This window comes from Sinocyclocheilus grahami, unplaced genomic scaffold (genome assembly GCF_001515645.1).
Source record: "Sinocyclocheilus grahami isolate Dianchi unplaced genomic scaffold, SAMN03320097.WGS_v1.1 scaffold1459.1, whole genome shotgun sequence".
Classification (NCBI taxonomy): domain Eukaryota; kingdom Metazoa; phylum Chordata; class Actinopteri; order Cypriniformes; family Cyprinidae; genus Sinocyclocheilus; species Sinocyclocheilus grahami.
In genome coordinates, this window is record NW_015506638.1 from 47,800 (window position 1) to 63,045 (window position 15,246).

The following is a 15,246-nucleotide window of genomic DNA, read 5'->3' on the forward strand; positions in this document are numbered from 1 at the left end:
GAGAGTAAAATTATTTTTAAAACATACACCGTTCAAACTAGGCTGCTTATGTTGAAGGGTTCAGGATGTGGTTTTTAATGATGAGACCTTTTTTGTAATCAGGCTCTCAAAAAGTATATAAAAATTTGGATATAGATTTATCGGCCAACATATCGGTTATCGGCTTTCAAAAATAAAGGATTATCGTATCGGCCAAAATTTTCATATCGGTGCATCCCTAGTTCTTAGCAATGATAGTACTAATCAAAAATTAAGTTTTAATATATTTACAGTAGGAAATTTACAAAATATCTTCATGGAACATTATCTTTACTTAATATCCTAATGATTTTTGGCATAAAAGAAAAAAACAATAATTTTGACCCATACAATGTATTTTTGGCTATTGCTACAAATATAACCCAGCGACTTAAGACTGCTTTTGTGGTCCCAGGGTACATAGGCTACGTTCACACTGCAGGCAAATGTGGCCCAAATCTGATTTTTTTTTTTTTGCTCACATGTGACTCAGATCTGTTTTTGTCAGTGTGAACAGCACAAACCGCATGGAATCTGATCTTTTGAATTCTGATTTGTGCCACTTCCATATGTGGCACTAAATCCGATCCATGTCAGATGTTTTGCAATGTGACCGCAGTGTAAACGGTCATGTCGGGTTTCATGCGGCTTTTACGTCACTCTAGATCAACATTCGTCATAATTCCACACTTACGGGAGACACTTCAAATATTTTACACACCCAAGGTTATCAAGACCGTAACGAAAAGTAATCAGTGGAAGTACAGTGTGTCAGAACTCATCTGTATTACAGTGACAACTCTACAAGCAAAACATGAGGGCTCGTATCATAAAAGTGTCAAAACTCTGCTTTCTTTTGTCACATCCTTGTCTTTATTTTTTCATATTGCTTGTGCATAATTTCGCTGGCTTCTGCAGCAGATCACACTATAAATAAGCGCATAATCGCTTACTTTATCCTCCGTGTTTACTTCCGTATGACGGTGAGCTGCGCAAGTGTTGCCAAATCCACATTTTCTCCGTGGAATTGGGCTACTTTTTCATCTGTTGCCACAGGATGTTTTTCAACTTTGTGGGTTAGTGACCACACTAATGCGATGTTTACCTCCCTGAACATGATTGGGCTAATTTTGGACTAGTTTTGAGAGAGAATTGGGTGGATTTTGTTGTGAAAATCTGAAAATCTTTCTTTTGCGCATACGGGTCAGTTCAGAACCATGATCTGTTCACACTGGAAATCTGATGTTGGCCACATTTAAAACAAAAATGTGAACAGCTATACAAAAAAAATCGGAATTGAGCACTAAGGCTCATAGTGTGAATGTAGCCATATTGCCTTGCTATGGTGAAACCATTTGAAATTCCAAAAATCTGTTCAGCATTGCGTTTATGATCACATGAATCTCCTAGGAAGAGAGCTTAAAGGTTTACTACATGCACTTTCACAACTGCACGCTTTCAGTGTTTGGGCCCTAATTACATGCAATTTCAGTCCTAAGCCAAGTTTTGTCATATTTTCCCCCAAATATAAAAATGTTTTCATATGTCATCCACTCCTAAAGCAAAACAAATTAAACTTACAATAAACAATACAGCAACGTAATCTCTGCTAATTAGAAAGAAAGTGGAAATAAAATAAAAATTGTAATGATAATATACACCATATAGCCAAAAGTTTGTAGACCCCCCTTTTAAGTAATGGATTTGCCATTTCAGCAACTGCTGTGAAGTAAAAGTTGTGCAATACCGATAATAGATCTTGAAGATCCCAAATGCTCAAACTGGAAAATCTAGCTGATAAACATATTGATTTGCCAATAGTATTCCAAATCAATAATATGAATGAAAACTTTCCACTTAATGTAAAAAGTGTTATTTTATTAGAAAATTAACAATAAAGATGAGGGGGGTATTAATGTGGTATTGAAGAATGCTATTTGTTAACCAATACGATAACACTTTAGAATAAGGAAAATTATTCACTATTATTTACATACTGTTTGCAAAATAAAAACAAGTACAATGATTTCAGTTTGTTATATTTGCATAATGTCGAATCCATTGGAAATTAATGTAATAGAGCCTGTTTGCCTAAAGCTTCTAATGAAAGCAGTGAGGCTGATCACACAGGAAGAAGCTCAAACCATAAATGAATCTATAAATCCATAATATTCATAATGTATTTATATATTCATATAACATGACACAACAGCTACATTTAAAAGGGAATTCCACCAAATGCTTATCAATTTTAGTCTGTTTGTTGCAAAACAACGCACTGACAGACACAAGACAGCAAAGCCTGCACTGTGCATTAGTGGAAGTTGACACTGTCTATTTGATACTTTGTTTTCTTCCTCAAAAAAGATCATCCATATGCTTTGTTAAAACTTAGTTTAACCATAACACAAATGCATACTGCACCAAGTGAGATGAACAGTGTTTTTTTTTGTTGTATGTCCAACTTCCTTGAGTGTGCGCACGGCATCCGATGCGTGAGGTGTGTACGTGTTCTGGCGTAGTTTACGTTAATGGGTGTGTTGATATCCAGCCGAAGAGCAATCAACCATAACTTCGGGCGCGCAGGCTCAGAAGTTGGGAATACGTGAAAAGTCACCACTCCCGAATCAGTTCACGCGAGAGAAAGTAATCCACACACCTCACGCACCGGATGCCGACAGTTGGACATAGTGGTGTATTAGAGGTAAAAAAATTATATAAATACTGTTCGGTTTCTCGCACAAACCGATCATTTCGTGTCTTAGGACATCAATGTGTCGTCACGAGCCGCAGGGTTTAATTTGGATTTGTCTGTGCATGTTTTTTTTACTCTCATAGATTTTGTTACCATTGCCATGCATTATACGACCGATAGACTGCAACGGCTGGACTTAAAAATCATAATTTGTGTTCTACTGAAGAAAGTAAGTCACCTACATCTTGGATGCCCTGGGGGTAAGCAGATAAACATTTTAGTTTTGGGGTGAACTATCCCTTTAAGAAGTGATACAGCACACTGTGAGTGTGAATATACAGTATATAAGTCTACCCTTTGTCTTGAACGAACTCCCTAAACCAGTGCTTCTGAAACCTGCCCTGAGGACCCCCACCACTGCACATTTTGTATTTCTACCTCATCTAACAGAACTAGATTTCTATTTGGTGTGTCCCACGAGAGAGACATGCAATATGTGCAGTGGTTGGGGATCTCCAGGACAGGGTTGAGAAGACCATTAACAAATGAAACAAAGAAAACACAACAGCCCCCTACTGATCATGTCTTTTTTTTACTGCCTAATGTTGTTTGATACAGCATGATCTGTTTCTCTTCAAAACATATCCACAATTACTGCATCTGTAGAAAAGCCCTAGAAACCACCCAAAACACCCTAACCTCATTCTGGCATATTTTGCACAGGCAAAACCACTTTTCATCAGATGCAAAAATAGTTCAATTTAAAATATGGCCTCTCTTTCTCCAGGTGTTTCTCATGCTGTGGCACTGGTTCCTCTGACAGAGGAGAATGAGGATGCCATGGAGAACAAGACTTTCCAAAAACTTCTACGCACAGTTGGGATCCGTGCACCCACAGACGGACAGGTTTGGTTTGAGTTTCAGAAGCTTCCTTATTCCTATAATAGTGATTATTTGAAGACACTATAAGCTATCATCTCATCCAATGTGTCATTCATCAGGAATCTTTCTGGAGAATTTCTTCCAGTCTGAGCGTGCATCAGCTGAGGTCAGTAGCAGCATCTCTTGACTTGGTTGAGGAGACTGCAGCTGAAGGGGACTCTGAGGGAAACAAGGAGAACAGTCTGACTGTTGAGATGGAGGATAAAGATAATCAAGAGATGAGAGCTCAAGCACTGAGAGCTTTGCTGTTGTCACGCCAGAGGAAATGCACCTCTTCTAACTCAAAGTGTAAGTATGCAACATATTTGGTGATGCCAATATTGATCATTTTATTAGAGGCCAAGCACTGGAGGTATAAATGCAATTATCTATTATCAATAGTTCATGCCAAGTCGAATTCACTAATATGGTTTCAGTTTCTACCATATAGAAATTTCACTACTATTTTTGAATTTTCTAAAATCATTACCGGAATGCTATTTTTTAAATTAAATGTTATGGCATTGGTGTGCTTTGCCTCATAATTGCTGCTTGTAGCTATATTATTGAAAATATATTTGACCATGTGAACTATTTTAACTACATACTTGTTTGGTAATGACCAATTAAACGATTTTAAGTTTTTTTCTGTCTTTATAAGATCCTCCATCATGTGAGGGCAGTTCTGATACTGTGGAACAAAGGTTAGTACCAGTATTGATGTACTCCTTTAGTGACAAATTTCAGAAGGTTCAAGCTAAACATGACTTTCTTCACATTTCTAGTAAATGTGATTTTGATTATTTGGGTTTCAGTGATCATATAGAGGAGAAAATATCAAAGAAGAGAAGAAGAGTGTTGGATGATGATGATGATCAGAGAGGTAATGAACAATATCTTAAAAGCTCATCTAGAATTTTAGAACTTCTGTTACCACTTCCATCTATTGACGTGGTTCAGCACGATAGTCTCTGAGATTCATGTAAATTACACTGATAATAGTGAGTAGAGACCAGTAGCGGTTAAACACCATGCATACCATGCGTCGGTTGGTTTTAACTCAATTGATGACTCAGTTTGACCTCATTTACTACCGGTCTGAATAAATGGAAAGAAAACCACAAAGTGCACATATCCAAGCAGCGCTCAAAAACAGAAAACATGAGAGAGGAAATGCAATACTTGAAAGTTTTGCAAAGCTTAAAACTTTTTAGTTGCCTCAGTTTAAACGGCAGTGTGAATGATCACCTTTTCTAATTTGCTACTGTTTATTGTATGAAATAAACGGGAATGAACTTCATAAGGTATGTTGAAAGATTCTGTACAAATTATTGAAATGTATCGTGCAACCATGGAAAGACAATAAAGCAGCTTGTGAACATGTAACGCTGCATTTACCTCAGTAAAGTCATTGTATCCATAGATCACTAGTTTGCAAGTGAAATAAACTCTTCACTTAAAAGAGCGAGAAAAAAAGTGCATTGTGCAAATACGCAAACTGTGGCGGATCCTGGAATTGAAAATATAGGCAGCCACACACCGCTTTCAGACACAACTGTCTTCTTTTTCTTCACTTAAAAGAGCGAGAAAAAAGTGCATTGTGCAAATACGCAAACTACAAGCAGTGGCGGATCCTGGAATTGAAAATATAGGCAGCCACACACCGCTTTCAGACACAACTGTCTTCTTTTCTTTATAGTTCATTTGAGACAGTTTATTTTCAAGAAAAATGTAGAGAGCACATTTTTGAAAGGCACTTTTTTTTTTTGGTAATAAAAATAGACCAAAGCGAAAAATAGACTTTAAAATGACTTAAAATACATATATAGTGGCAATGAGGAAATAACAATTGGTTCAAATAAAATATCAAAAGCAAAAGATTATATCGTTTTATTGAAAAAAACTGTTAAAATACATAATGTAATAAAATAATATAATCATAGCTCATGTACATTATGTATTATATCAATTGTCTGCAGAGGGTGCCAACGGCCTGACGATAGTTTTTACACTTTACAGCGTGATCTAATCCTTGTTTAATATTGACTAAACATTTAATTCCAATGTCCACTTAATCTTTAATATCTTGCCACTTTATGATAGAAATGCTACAGCCACTATCATTTCTTGAACAAAAACATGTGGACATCAAAACATGCAAACTCAGAAGGAAGATTTAAACTTTTATTTTGAAATTGTGATGCACATTTAGCATATTTAGAAAGATAATGTATTCTTCTGTGTTGGTGCAGGTTTATAAACGATTTACCTTGTAAATCTGATAGAATGGTGCACATTGTTCCCAGCTGAACGTTATAAGCCACTCAGACTCACAGCATATGCAAAGATGGAGTTTAAGATGGTCCATGTATGTAAATAATAACTGTTTGTGTGGAGCAGCATTTACTGTGAATGGAGTCACTCTGAAATGCTCATAACCTACATGCATATACAGGTGCATCTCAATAAATTAGAATGTCGTGGAAAAGTTAATTTATTTCAGTAATTCAACTCAAATTGTGAAACTTGTGTATTAAATAAATTCAGTACACACAGACTGAAGTAGTTTAAGTCTTTGGTTCTTTTAATTGTGATGATTTTGGCTCACATTTAACAAAACCCCACCAATTCACTATCTCAACAAATTAGAATGTGGTGACATGCCAATCAGCTAATCAACTCAAAACACCTGCAAAGGTTTCCTGAGCCTTCAAAGGCATGGGGTCAAGGCATCAAGAGCCACCACACTCAGATGTGTCAAGGAATTTGACTACAGTTGTCGTATTCTCTTGTTAAGCCACTCCTGAACCACAGACAACGTCAGAGGCGTCTTACCTGGGCTAAGGAGAAGAACTGGACTGTTGCCCAGTGGTCCAAAGTCCTCTTTTCAGATGAGAGCAAGTTTTGTATTTCATTTGGAAACCAAGGTCCTAGAGTCTGGAGGAAGGGTGGAGAAGCTCATAGCCCAAGTTGCTTGAAGTCCAGTGTTAAGTTTCCACAGTCTGTGATGATTTGGGGTGCAATGTCATCTGCTGGTGTTGGTCCATTGTGTTTTTTGAAAACCAACCTCACTGCACCCGTTTGTCAAGAAATTTGAGCACTTCATGCTTCCTTCTGCTGACCAGCTTTTTGAAGATGCTGATTTCATTTTCCAGCAGGATGCCCACCTGCCCACACTGCCAAAAGCACCAAAAGTTGGTTAAATTACCATGGTGTTGGTGTGCTTGACTGGCCAGCAAACTCACCAGACCTGAACCCCATAGAGAATCTATGGAGTATTGTCAAGAGGAAAATGAGAAACAAGAGACCAAAAAATGCAGATGAGCTGAAGGCCACTGTCAAAGAAACCTGGGCTTCCATACCACCTCACCAGTGCCACAAACTGATCACCTCCATGCCACGCCAAATTGAGGCAGTAATTAAAGCAAAAGGAGCCCCTACCAAGTAATGAGTACATGTACAGTAAATCATATTAAACCCGCAGAGCATACATTTATTTTATTGAATCACAGCCTTTGTGAATTCACAATAGCACTCTGCTTTATTTTGATTTTTAAATGATTTTAATATTTGTGCAGCCTTAGAAAACGGTCTAATCATGCTTTTCATCGATTCTCATCCATGGAATGCACCACTTACAGTATTTTGCCGGTTAATTGACGGGCAAATATCAGTTGAGTATTTTTCATAATAGAGTACTCAAATTTAATAGAGGAGTCAAGACAGTCCTTATGTCTAATTTTGCTTATGGCACCAAATAAGGAGAACCGCCACTGACTAAATGGCTGATGTTAGATGTAAATATTTTTCTACTGTTTTTGTAAAATAAAAATTCTGTGTATGTTTTTCAAAGTAAAGTAAATACAGATTTTAAATGTCACTCAATTCTATTTAGTACTGCTGTGCAATTTGTAGTAAAATGTTACAAAGGTCATTTTCGGGTGGAGCATTTGGGGCCTTGGGTCTTGATTTAGACCAACAAAATGGTAAACCAGCTGCTGGTACAGAAAGCCAAGAAGTAACTTGGTCATTACTACTAGGATTTTCTCCTTGTGTGTGCTCTATCATTTCCGGTCTTTGTCGATCATTCGGTCTTCTGGCTTCAGACTTTTTTGGCTTCTACTGTATAGGTACTGATTCTCCCATTGTTTTAGCTGGAAAAGCATGATAATAAGTGTGATCCATTGTCAATTTTTTGCTCTTTGCATCACCAAAAAACACTATGCTTCTAGCATAAATACAGAGGTGGCAGCTAATGTGCTTTACCAGCAGAGACAATGAGAGAATCTGTACAGCCAAAGAAGTTGAAAAGATCTGAAGGCAGAATACAGAAAGCCTGACATCCTTGTTGAAGTTAGACAGCATACAAATATTGTTTAACCACAAAACTACATTAACACTAGTGATCGACCGATATTGATATTTTATAACCGATACCAATTATTTGCATGTTTATGTGCCTGATAACCGATATGCAGAACCGATATTTATTTACTGTTATAAAGTAAATAAATGACTGAGTGAAGTAAGTCCATACTTCACTTTGGTTTTTCCTCCTTTCAGTCATCTTAAAAAGTGTTGAAAATTAACAGTCTTTCATCTTAAATTTAATCTTCACATTACAACAATAAAAAAAACTTTTTATTTAAAGCAGCAACACTAATATTAACAATAAGCAAAATAAATGTAGAAGGTCTAATGTTTTCAAATGGAGAAAATAAAGGAAAGGAGTCATAACTTCATTTTAAACTACAGTTTTAGTAGGTTTATAAGATGTTTAATAGGCTAATAATTAAATGGATAATGTTAACTCACTGAATAATATTCTCTGGAATATTGAAATATTACAAACAAAACATCGTATTTTATTGCATTTCTCAACTGGCATGTTATATGAGAATTAATAATTACCAATTACTAATAATGGTTTTGTCGTTCTAGATCAGTGTTTCCCAACCTTTCTTTAGTCGCGGCACCCTTTGGAAATTTTAACAAATTTGTGGCACCCTACAAAATTAATTTTGTCACAATATTTGAATTTCTAACTTCGATATGATACTTTGAAAAGTATAGATATTCGGTACAGCAGGGAAGAACTGCAGAATATACTGTCATACAGATATTTTTAATATTATTAAAAAAAATTGTCCATCAATGGTGGCAATCAGTAGGCTAATTTCTAATGAAAATGCCAATTTATATGACAGATTTTAATGTAGGCTTTTATTCATATGTAAACATTGTGAGATAGCTAGTTATAATGGTAATTAAACAAAGTTTTGCTCACTCATTGTATTTTTGATTTTACAGTTGGGTAATTGTTGCAGTAGCACAAGCTTGATTTAAAACTTTGAATTGAATAAAAAATGACAAGGAAGCTAAGCAGTTAATAATAAAATAAGAACAAATAAAGAAATTACTAATGATAGCACAAATTTAAAAAATCACGCTAGGCCTACAAATTAAATGAATTGCTTTTTAGTTTTTTAGGTAGGTCTAACACACAACAGTAGGGTTAAGAGATTTTTTTTAATTTTTTTTTTACCAATTATCCAAATAATGTTTAATCCTAGAAAGCTATTATTATCAGAGGACACGTGAGCATAACGGTTAGCAGACATAGGAGACATAGAGCGGGATAATACGCAGAGCGTCACACCACGTGAAAGTGAATCCTGAGCGGTGAACTTTCGGCGGCTGGAATTTCAGTGCATCTAATTATTGGCGACATCAGAAATGGATATTATATAATAGCTGCTTTTTTGAACATTTTAGCAATTTAAAAATATTAAAAAAGGATTTTTTTACACGGCACCCCTGCTCTCGACAGACGGCAACCCGGTTGGGAAACACTGGTCTAGATTATGAAATGCCTGCTGACAGCGCAGTTTATCTATGCATTTACACAGAACTATATTCAAACTGCGATCGCTCGTGGAGATGATAAATAATTAATTTCCATAGAGTTGTATCTATTTAGATGTTTATTAGCGAAATAATGGTTGTATAGTAAATGTTAATACAATTTAGGGTGTTTTAAACAAGTGAATCTTGTTAAAAGTTACATGCGGTGGCCGTGCTGGAGCATTTCCTGAGCATCAAACCAGTGAGTGAACAGCAATATGAAAGCGGCTTAACGAGACTAATGATGAGCATAGACAACAGACAGAGAATTAAATTTAGCGTTTTTATTTCCAACATGCGCTCATTCATGGCTGTATTATTTAATTAATGCAAATTTATGTCTTTATTGGGAGAGGATTTGACGGATTATCTTAGCCTACTTGACTCCGACTTCATGAGACGATGAGCATATAGACAACAGAGAGCGAATTAAATTGAGCACTTTTATTTCCAACATGCACACATTCATGGCTGCATATTATTTAATTCACGCAAAGTTACGTCTTTATTGGGACAGGACTTAACGGATTATTTTACGTGACTCCGTGAGTTTGTCTCTGTTTCTTCGAGCCAAGCTGCATAAACTGCATATTTATGTAATACATCTAAATTGTGCATTAATGGCTACTAACTACAGTAAATCAAGTACTCGGGCACGCCGTTGTTGTTGTCTTGTTTCCCCTCAGATGCGCTGCAGTGGTGATCCTGCGCGCAATTCTCAAAACATCCACAAGACAAGATGGCGGCGTTTATATCGGTGAATCCAATATTACAAAACCGATATCCGATTATTGTAAAATGCTTAAATATCGGGAAAAATATCGGTAAATCGACATATCGGTTGATCTCTAATCAACACCAAGGGTATTTACACTAACTCTGCCCACCAAATTGAGCTTTATTCTTTATATTATGCTATATATTATATTTACTGCTTACTGCTGACCCAACCAGAAAAAAATGTCATAAGAAACCAGTCCAGTGGAGTAGTCTGGCAGAGTGGCGTGGAGAATAAAGCTTGATTCGCAAAGTAGATATTTGTTTGCTTTGTCTTTGTGATATGGGGTGTAGATTTGAATGAATGAAGGGGCATTTGTTTATGGGTTTGGAATGACATGAGGGTGACTAAATAATTACAGAATAGTTTTGGGTGAAATAAGTTTTTGTGTGACAGTCAGGATGTGGCAGACTTGGATGTTACCAGTTGGTGTTATCTTTACAATTGTCCTTTGCACCTGCCTAATTTCAAACTGCTTTAAGGACAAAGGAGTAGCAGTTTAGTATAATCCGAGAGTCACTGATGCCAAAGAATTATGGCTCAAAGAGGAAAGTTTATTTTCTGTGTGTTGAGTGCAGGGCTTTTATGCTAGTAAGCTTATACTGCCTGTTCCCTTTCATGGGAACTTCGAACTGCGTCCTCTAGGGGTCGCTATGGGGAACGCCTCGTCGTGACTCGTATCTGAAGCATACATTGAAAAAACACCAACTCGTTGGCCGGCGACAGCCATGACGTCACTACCGGTGCGACTACAGTATAAATCGGTGCCGGGAGCTACACATCGTTCACTTCTTCGTCTGAAGCTTGCGTCCGCAGCATGGCAAGAAACCTAGAGGACGCAGTGTCTCGTTCCCTACTCAGGGAACCATGGTTACATAAGTAACCCGAGACGTTCCCTTTCATGGGAACTTCGAACTGCGTCCTCTAGGGGTCGCTATGGGGAACGCCTCGTCGTGACTCGTATCTGAAGCATACATTGAAAAAACACCAACTCGTTGGCCGGCGACAGCCATGACGTCACTACCGGTGCGACTACAGTATAAATCGGTGCCGGGAGCTACACATCGTTCACTTCTTCGTCTGAAGCTTGCGTCCGCAGCATGGCAAGAAACCTAGAGGACGCAGTGTCTCGTTCCCTACTCAGGGAACCATGGTTACATAAGTAACCCGAGACGTTCCCTTTCATGGGAACTTCGAACTGCGTCCTCTAGGGGTCGCTATGGGGAACGCCTCGTCGTGACTCGTATCTGAAGCATACATTGAAAAAACACCAACTCGTTGGCCGGCGACAGCCATGACGTCACTACCGGTGCGACTACAGTATAAATCGGTGCCGGGAGCTACACATCGTTCACTTCTTCGTCTGAAGCTTGCGTCCGCAGCATGGCAAGAAACCTAGAGGACGCAGTGTCTCGTTCCCTACTCAGGGAACCATGGTTACATAAGTAACCCGAGACGTTCACTTGGTATCCTACAATGGAAAAAAATATAGTAACTGGATTGGACATTTTTTAATTTTAATACTTTTAAACCGTTTAAGATGAGTCATTTAAGGTCTTTGTGAAATTTTAAGAAGTAGTTGATTGGTAACTGTAGATATGTTTTATAATCAGTGTATGATGCTGAAGGATATTGATTAAAGTGCTGTGAATTCCTAAATTTATCTAGAAGACTTTCTTTTCTTTTCTCTTCCACAGATATTTCAGATGTGGATCCTTTACCCAGGAATAACTTTGAAAGAAGCATCGATTCAGACCACAAGAGTCCTGCTGCCCCAGCTAAGCGCAGATATAAGAGAGTGTTAAGTGATGAAGAGGAAGATAACTAGAAGAAACTTGTTGATACACCAGCATTCTCACTTCAGTGTCTGTAAAACAATAATTGCTCTTTATCTCACATTTCTATATGCTTTGGCTCAGTGTTCACTGTATAATTCTTATACAGAGAAACCTTTTGCTCTTATGAGATAACTGACTGTGCTCTTTTGTATGTTAATAAAGTTTACTGTATGAAACTATCAGCTTTGTTGTAATATATTTAACAGACAAATATTTGTATTTGATTGTCATAATTTTGTTGCGGTAAGCCAATTTTAGCTAGTATAAAGTAGTGTGATCATTGCACTATACGGCTGTTGCAACTGTTGATTGGTCAATTAAATTACAGGGCTTAGATATGATGTCAATAAATTGATTTCACAACCACTCCAACTAAAATTTAATTTCAGCTTCTGTCATTGTCAGCTTGGCATTTCCCCATTTTTTAAGCAACATAATTAGGCTACTGTAGCAAGCATTCAGTTTAACTATGTAAGTAACTCAATTTTAGTTAAATCTAAACATTGTCTCATGAATTCAAAAGCAAATTGTTTACATTGTTGTTATGACTGTATTAGCCTTGCTGATATTGTCCTAGCATAAAGAAAATGGAACCATCAGGGGCTATTGTTAAGTTGGCACTTTGGTATAAGTAGCATAAGTATGTTGTAATTGTCTGCAAAATTATATTGTTAAACCTATAGTCCATAGCCATAACATGAGTAGCATTAAAGTATACAAGTGGAATTTGGAATAACTAGTATGCTAGCTAACATAACATTTACATTTATGTAAATAAGGGTGACACCTAACAGTACATCAAAATTGTGATGAGCAATAAGGTTGCGTTTTGAATGCCGAACAGTTCCAAGCTTGACATATATAAGCCAAGTCACCTTTATTTGTATAGAGCTTTTTACAATACTGAATGTCAAAGCAGCTTTAAAGTGTCAAAACAGGAAAATAGTTAGTCAATAATGCAAGAAGACAATAACAGAGTAATTTTTCAGCTGAAGTCAGTTAATTGATTATTCAGTGATGTCATCATCCAGTTCAGCTCTCTTCCAATAGTGTCTGTGCAATCAGTCAAGCGTCCCCAACTAAGCAAGCCAAAGGAACCAAAACTCCATCGGTGACAAAAAATGGAGAAAAAAAACCTTGGGAGAAACCATGCTCAGTCGGTTCCATCAAGGTGATGAGTTCTTCACAGGGGATCTGTCTCTAGGGTTTGGCTAGTTGACATGATCTCCGCTGACATTCAAGATTGTAGAGGTCGTCTCTAGGTGCTGATCCACCATCAGGATCAATCAATGTTACTAATCCTTGAACTAATGTTATTTTTGTTACTCAATGTTTATTTCACAAAATATTTGAGATATTCTGTTGGCTTCCTTTCTCTTGAGGAATGTATTAGTGTTGAGCTTGAGTGCGCAGTTCACCATCAATCAGATACGAAGACAAAACGTTGCTCAAAGTTCTGGTGTGCGTCCCAGGTGTTTGTGTTTCTCTTTCCTTGGTTGTTCTTGTTGTGAACTTCACCAACCTATGCTTTTGGACCTTCTTTGTGCTGGGATAGTACACTAGATAAGCTGGGCTGTTTTTATCATAGCCAATGAAAATACCCTGTTCGCATCTAGAGTCTAATTTCCCTTTCTCTTGTTTGTAAACAAAACACGTCGATCCAAATTTCTGCATTTTGGAAACGTCTGGCCTTCTGCCTGTGAATAACTCATATGGTGTTTTCTTTGTACGTCTACAGTAGCACCTGTTTCTCACGTAAGCTGATGTTTGCATAGCGTAGTTCCACAGCTCATCTGGTAACTCGCTTTCTATCAGTAAACACCTGCTCATGTCATAGAGTGTTCTCCAACCTCTCTCTGCTGTGCCATTCTGGTGAGGCGAATAAGGTGCAGACGTTTCATGTCTAATCTTATTCTTTGTTAACAGTGCTTGAAAATCTCGACTCATAAATTCAGTGCCATTATCTGAACGGATGCACTTGACTTCTCCATAAGGTGCTATGTCTGCCAAGAACTTTTCTGTGGCTTGTACCGTGTCTGCTTTAGACTTTAGAAAATACACTAACATAGTACCCGAGTAATCGTCTGTAAACGACTGTGTATACCTGTACCCTTCTTTGCTCTGTGTTGGCATTGGGCCGGCCAAATAAGTGTGAATTTGTTCTAAAGGTTTCTCTACCTTTCTGTCTGGCTCTCTGTTTCTTGTCTGAGTGAATTTCCCCTTCGTACACACTTCACATAACCGATTTTTGCTAACTGTGCTTCCTTTTATCTCCATGCCTCTAACCACACCCTGTAACTTTTGTACATCTTCGTAGTTACAGTGACCCAGAATTTCATGCCACGTTTGTAGATCATGACACACTTTGCACTTGTCAACACTTTCTTCAATAGTTGGCAAATAATACAAATTTCCACTTTCGTGGATGTCAAACCTGCTACCTTCTTTGGTAACCATGTGGCTGTTCCCTCTTTTAAAGATAATTGTTGATCCTCCATTTGTTGCCCTTGCTACTGAGAAAATGTCATGTGGGTATGAAGGCATGTATAGTGCGTTCCTTAGCTGTGCTCTGTGATGTAGTCCAGTGTCATCTAGGAAATAAATCACAGCTGTTCCTCTTTGTTGCGCCATTCCGCTGCACTTTGTCCCGTCGGCTAGTTCCACTGAGTGAGTCTCAGGTTGAAAAGAGCTGTCAAAGTTTTTGAACTTTTTGATGTCGTTTACAATGTGAGATGTCGCGCCAGCGTCTACCATGATGCCTTTCTTCTTTACGTTGTCTGGCGGTCTTTTATACTCTGAGTGTTCGACTTTGAAGAGGTGGTCTTGATCACAGTCTCGTTCATCTGCAACCTTTCTAGCACCATCTTGGTCACCCTTTTTCTTGCACAGGAATTCTGCATGTGTACTATTTTTACAATGGTTGCACCACACCCTCTTGTAACACTTTCTTGCTTTGTGTCCTTTCAGTCCACATTTGTAACATGTCACATTGGCATCTTCATCTTTTCTATCTTTAGCATGTGACTTGGGAGGGCCTCGTCCTTGTCTCGTGTGGGTCTTCATTACATTATCTGTAGTTTCTGTTCTTTTCA

General features: G+C 37.7%; 1 protein-coding gene across 1 annotated transcript in view; it reads left to right on the forward strand.

Annotated features, from left to right (window-relative positions):
* timeless (timeless circadian clock) overlaps positions 1-12,333 on the forward strand; it is a gene marked incomplete at its 5' end in the record, with an annotated part of 51,656 nt that extends 39,323 nt beyond the window's left edge. Inside the window, 5 exons of the mRNA XM_016256671.1 lie at positions 3,501-3,619; positions 3,715-3,943; positions 4,296-4,338; positions 4,450-4,517; positions 12,014-12,333. Coding sequence (XP_016112157.1) covers positions 3,501-3,619; positions 3,715-3,943; positions 4,296-4,338; positions 4,450-4,517; positions 12,014-12,144 — 590 coding nt within the window. The remainder of the gene's footprint in view (positions 1-3,500; positions 3,620-3,714; positions 3,944-4,295; positions 4,339-4,449; positions 4,518-12,013) is intronic.
* Between the last annotated feature and the right edge of the window lie 2,913 nt (positions 12,334-15,246).